We start from the raw sequence: 5689 nt of genomic DNA, 5'->3' as shown, positions 1-5689 counted from the left end.
CCCTAGCGACCAGAGGGATCTCTTGAACAGTGATTGTGATGAGGTACATGTACATGTACGTGTACGTGCTGGAGTTGACGCTACATAAACATTATTAATTGATTATTGGTTGTTTTATTATTATTAATATTTATTTTATCTTTAAACAAATAAAGACTCTGAACTGCTAGACAATATCAAGCAATGAGAGAGACGAGCCTAAACCAGCTATTCACTTATACCGTATACTATAGCGGGTACATGTATATTCCGTTCGAGTTTAATTTCATTCTCATTCCTTGTGGAACAAAACATTTTCCAAACTAAGAGTGTTTCCTCAATGCCACATGTGCAAAATGGCTGCTCAGAACGAAAATTTCTAGAACAAACATTTTTCCAGACGAAATATACCCACTATACGGTATTAAACCATTCATGAATAATACTGTTTGTTGTTAATGAATGAGATCCAAATGCTATGGAGAGCACTACCTGAGATCCTTTCAACAGAATACGACCTTATAGTGTAGTACTGGATCATAATAGGCTATTAATTATATCTAGTGCAATCTCAATTTTATGTAGCACCTTATGATCTTAAGACATTGCAGCTTGATTCAATGATTTAATGATTGCCGGAGCTAATATCATTAAAATCACTGTAACAGTTAAATTACATGTACATGTACACCAGACCCTTTATTTCTTGTCTAAAGTGTCTTCAGTTATTGTTTTAGGATTGAGTCAGTAATAATGATGGTCTTTCACAATTACTCTGCTAATAATGTATACATCACTGAGTGTCTACTAGTGATCCTATACCTGATAAGAGAAGGAGAGTAAAGGATATGATGGTGTTTATGTAAGTATATGTTAGTCTGTATCCTTGTTTACTTATCCTATTCCAAACACCATCTACATGTACTCCTACTACTATATGTACACATATTTTCATTATTGTTTATAAATTAGCGTATACATGTACATACATGTATCACAAATGTTGTGTGTGTACATGTACATGTACTTCACTGTTATTTTATAACGTTAAAATAAACATTATAATACTTTATGTTTGTGTATTGCAGTAGGCGTGTGCCCTCCTACCCACTGGAAGAAAGAAAGGAGAGAGAGAGAGAGAGAGAGGTGTCTTCTTCTTACTATTATTATTAGTGAAGTGTGTTTATTGTTGTTGGTGGTGGTGATGTCTTTTGATTCTTCTGGCTCAGGGGAGAAGTTGTTTGATTATTTAAGGATAAAGTTTAGGATTGAAGCTGGCTGTAAAGTGTCCTGCAACATCCCTTCCAATACTTGGAAGGTAAGTAATGAATAATAATAATAGCAATAGCAATAGATGTACTTATATACTGATAATTGGTGTGGTGTTTTGTTATTGTACCAGTTCTTTTAAAGCTTCTATTCCTTCCTTATTATCAATAATGGCTACATACATGTACATGTACATACATTATGTATTATACGTGCCCTATTGCTTAGAATGTTTTTTATTGTATGCCTGCACTTTGTCTTGAGGTGAGTGGGTATTTCTACACATTTCATAAAGTATTGTTTCTATTGTGCAGCTGATGCTTTAGATATCTGTTTTGTTTTTGTTTTATAAAGTAACGGTATTTCTACAGAATTTGGGTTTAAAATTTTATTTTTATTACATTTTCTGATACATACTGATGCCCTTATGCTGTGTAGAAAGTTTGAGCTAATTCCAATAAGAAATTTATGAGTCACGACCATTTTTTTAAATAGGCTAATTTTTGATAAATACCCAAGGCTATAGCCTTGGAATTTTTTCAAAAAATGTCTCATAAATCAATCCAATTTTTATTAAATTTTCTGATACATATTAATGCTTTTATACTACGTATAGAAAGTTTGAGCTGATTCCGACTAAAACTTTTCGAGTTATGGCCATTTTAAAAGTAACAAAAATAGTTTCTATATACTGCATACATGTACATGTATATATCACTGATCCTTCTCTCCCTCTCCTGCTGCAGGAGTACAAGAAGCAATGGGTAGTACTGAACACTAGTATCAGTCCGTCTCAGTGTTACATCACCTACTGCCCACAGGAAGAGTACTGGATATCAAACCAGAAGAAACTCTCTAAACTTGTCCTTGATAACTTCCACCTGGAGAAACCCTCAGGGCGGAGTGCTAAGAATATACTAGGAATATGTTACGAGCACTATACCCTCTTCATTGAGTTTGAGTCAACCAGCAAACTCCAACTCTGGTCTGAGAAACTAGACATCATTAGAAGTAAGTGGGGAACTACTTCTGTTATTATTATACTATTATCATTATTGGTATTATTGTATCATCAATATTAAAGTTTCATGTACTAATGATAACAAATAGATCTGCAATGATTATGATAATAGTTTTATTAACTTATCATTATTATTATCAATATTGCTATTCTTTATTCTTTAGCTAAGACCCTAGTTGAGCTAGTAAGATCTCCAGAGCACCCCGAAAGAGAGAGAGAGTACATTATTGACCTCCAGCAGGACAGGCTTCTCTTCTTCCCTCATCAGTTGGGACATGAGGTTGAAGACATTATTGAGTTTGAGTGGAAACTAGACTGCATTAGGAGAGCAAAGTATCACAAACACGTCGGGAAAGTTGAAGTGGAAGTTGGAAGGTAATTTAATATACATATGTACATGTACATGTAGTCCAGCCTGTCTGGAGGTGTGTGTGTATAAGTAATGTAATACCTGAGGACTGAGATATCTGCTTGAGGTGAAGCTGAGGGCAGATATCAAGGGACTCAGGTATTACATTACTGATACTCACCTCCAGACACACGCACACACTGGTCACCCCATATAGTATACTCATATTATGTTGTTTATGGTAAGTTCCATAGTGTGACATGTAATGTTATTCATGTGTTGATGACGTTATTTAATATAAAATTGACCATATGAAAGCTAGGGACATCACATGTCAATGAATGCATCAATAAATTGTTATTTATTTTATTGTATTTTTATCAAAAACTGTGACGACACAATAGCTTATTGTCCTCCTTTATAGTTTATACAACATTTCCTTAATTGACACGAACACAATCTCTTTCCCATCAACATTGTTTGTGTTTGCATGTCTTCCATTAACTGCCCCCCATTCTCTCCCTCTCTCCCTCTCCCTTTCTCTGTTTCTCCTCTCTTTATATGCAGGGCTGCAGTAACTGGTGAAGGACACTTTTATTTCATCGGTCCTCAGATAGTTCATTTCTTTCAAATCCTAAAGGAAAGGATCGAAGTCTTAAGCCACTCCAGCAACAATGCCTTCTCTCCTTCCTCCACCAGGAAGAAGCCAGACAACAGTTACTCAACAAGAAGGAAACCTTCAGATCACAGTTTCTCGGGCAGCGTTGACTACACTCCCATGTCCACCTCATCACCAGAAGACCCTGATGGCCATCAAGGTGACTCACCCTCATCAACTGGAGAGAGTTCAGGAGATCCTTACCCATTCCGTGCTCCTCTTCCTCCTCCTCCTCCTCCTCTCTCTCCTCCAGTATCATCCTCTCATAAGCTCCCAGCTATCCCTCCAGTCGCTACTCCCGTACTCAGCCCAGCTCCCAGTATACCAGAGTTCTCTGAGGCTGGTCATTATCCTTTATCAAAGTCTGTTAGCATGACCAGTGACTACCAGTCCTTGCAGCACAGTACCCGTCAGAGACCCTCTGAGTATGAGTCAGTATCACTAACAGCCAAACCATCATTTAGAATCAACTCACTGCAATGAAACTGGAGCTACTGTACATGTACATGCATGAATTTTACTCTTTCTCCTTGCTATAGTCTCATATTAATGCTGTACATATATGCATGTATATATATATGCATGTATATGTACATGTATGTGTATACAGTAACCATTTCTGTATGTTTATGTTATCCTGAGGTGGTGGGTAGCTTTTGTTTATTCAACGTTTTTTATTAATTTATTTTACTATAAAGATAATTTTCCATTATGTACTGTTTATTTAGTCCAATATCTTTATTCCTTTACACATAAACTCTCTCATCTTTCTTTTGTACGTTCTTAAAATTTTATCTGAGTTTTTTCGTGATAAATTACCCACGTGAGTACACGTGTCTAACATCCACCCACTCAAAAGATTGTGCCCACGCCTACTTCAAAATGGCTCGTTACATTCCTAAACTTCTTGAAATGCGGCAGGAGCTTTCTCCTCTTCTCCAAGGGAAAGTAAGAAGAAAATAAGATATATTTAGTTAGTTTTTCTCTGTCTCTTAGTTTGATGAAGATGGTGTGAAGGAGTTGGCCTATTCTCTTGAAGATGGTTCCATTTTTGAAATAGTCAAAGAACTAGAAGAAATCCAACAACTAAATGAACGCTCTCTCCTTAACCAGCGAATAAAGGTCAGCCATTTTATGGGCGTGGCTTAACTCTCGTTAAATTATAATTAAAATTCTTTGTACTCATTTTTGTAATTTGATCCCACGTTGCCGCAGCAACGACTGCATAGCAACCGTGTTCCCTTAGCAACCATTAGATCATAATATTTCTAGTGAAGAGCATGAGCATGTTTTCCTTCATTAGTTACATGAACATGCACAATTAGTTTATATAAGAGTATATGTGATACAGTTCCATATTAACCTGTATAGTGTGTATAGTGGCCAGCTATTACTAGTATTTCCTTTCTGAGAATATGATCAACTCAACTGGGACATCTTTGATCTTTTACTAGTGAAGCTTATTTTACTATAATGGCACTTTGAATTCTCAGAGAGAATTCTTCTCTCTCTGTCTCTCCCCCCCCCCCTCTGTCTCTCTCTTTGTAAGAATTCTCTTTATTATATTATACTGATCTTACAGTGCAGATACATGTACATTTACTATACCTTAATATAAATATCTTTATTTTGAATAAACTGCATACTCTGTATCTTTTATTATTAATTTTGTTATGAATACTTTAAGCTGTAATTTATTCATATACATGTACATGTATGCGTTATGTCTGTTACCGTGACAACAGGTCGTTAACGAGCACAAGAGGGAGTGGTCTGAACTCACTCGACGACAAAAAGATGAAGTGACCGAAGCACGCCCACACACCCTTACTCTAATTAAAGCTCGTCACGAGGAAGAAAGGGTGGAGCTTGAGAGTCGACTGGGAGCAGAGATAAGAGAGACTGACCAGAGGATTATACTGGAACTGGATCAACTGGTAACGGACCAACAGTCCACACTACAACAAGCAGCTGTGCCTTTCTTTACCGTCACTAACAATAACAATGATAATAAACTAATGAACTCGCTACTGATATTCATACTAAGACTCTGTAACATTGAACATTAATAATATTCATTAATTATATTGTTGTATATAATTGTACAGACTAGCCTCTATATAATGGACACTTTGAAAGTGTCTCTGTTATACAGAGGTGTGCTTTATGTGGAGGTTATTTTATACAGTAAGGAATGTAATTGGTACACTAGGTGCTGTCCGTTAAATGGAGGTGTACGCTATAGAGAGTGTCCATTAAGAGAGACTATACTACATACCACTGGATCCCTGTACTATATACTGGTAGTATTGATCATTAGTGGCAGTGCTGGTTGTACTGATCATTAGTGGCAGTGCTGGTTGTATTAGTAATTGTGTGTAGTCTTTGTTCTCTTGTGATTTTTCCTATTAAC

General features: G+C 36.4%; 2 protein-coding genes across 3 annotated transcripts; both read left to right on the top strand.

Moving 5' to 3' along the window:
• Positions 1-345: 345 nt before the first annotated feature.
• Positions 346-4079, top strand: LOC109586064 (protein SCAR). 2 transcript variants are annotated; one of them, XM_020002240.1, is made up of 5 exons: positions 346-841; positions 1068-1297; positions 1995-2259; positions 2434-2644; positions 3186-4079. In XM_020002240.1, the coding sequence occupies exons 2-5, from the start codon at positions 1184-1186 to the stop codon at positions 3757-3759; spliced, it is 1164 nt and encodes a 387-aa protein (XP_019857799.1). In that variant the 5' UTR covers positions 346-841; positions 1068-1183; the 3' UTR covers positions 3760-4079. The 2 variants fall into 2 exon arrangements, with proteins under 2 accessions (XP_019857799.1, XP_019857800.1); XM_020002241.1 differs by lacking the exon at positions 346-841 and having other exon boundaries at positions 1004-1297.
• A 62-nt stretch (positions 4080-4141) lies between these two features.
• Positions 4142-5361, top strand: LOC100636090 (protein DGCR6-like). Its single transcript, XM_003389786.2, has 3 exons — positions 4142-4224; positions 4273-4398; positions 5022-5361. The coding sequence occupies exons 1-3, from the start codon at positions 4159-4161 to the stop codon at positions 5343-5345; spliced, it is 516 nt and encodes a 171-aa protein (XP_003389834.1). The 5' UTR covers positions 4142-4158; the 3' UTR covers positions 5346-5361.
• The last annotated feature ends 328 nt before the right edge of the window (positions 5362-5689 follow it).

This window comes from Amphimedon queenslandica, unplaced genomic scaffold (assembly GCF_000090795.2).
Source record: "Amphimedon queenslandica unplaced genomic scaffold, v1.1 AMPQUscaffold_12955, whole genome shotgun sequence".
Lineage (NCBI taxonomy): Eukaryota > Metazoa > Porifera > Demospongiae > Haplosclerida > Niphatidae > Amphimedon > Amphimedon queenslandica.
The sequence above is the reverse complement of the archived record's forward strand: the minus strand, read 5'-3'. Positions and strand labels throughout refer to the sequence as shown.

Coding starts and splice junctions, on each gene's coding strand:
- LOC109586064 (XM_020002240.1), top strand. CDS start 1,184: ATGTCTTTTGATTCTTCTGGCTCAGGGGAGAAGTTGTTTGATTATTTA. Junction 2,260..2,433: donor GAAACTAGACATCATTAGAA/GTAAGTGGGGAA, acceptor TTTATTCTTTAG/CTAAGACCCTAGTTGAGCTA. Junction 2,645..3,185: donor GTTGAAGTGGAAGTTGGAAG/GTAATTTAATAT, acceptor CTTTATATGCAG/GGCTGCAGTAACTGGTGAAG.
- LOC100636090 (XM_003389786.2), top strand. CDS start 4,159: ATGGCTCGTTACATTCCTAAACTTCTTGAAATGCGGCAGGAGCTTTCT. Junction 4,225..4,272: donor CTCCTCTTCTCCAAGGGAAA/GTAAGAAGAAAA, acceptor TCTGTCTCTTAG/TTTGATGAAGATGGTGTGAA. Junction 4,399..5,021: donor TCCTTAACCAGCGAATAAAG/GTCAGCCATTTT, acceptor CCGTGACAACAG/GTCGTTAACGAGCACAAGAG.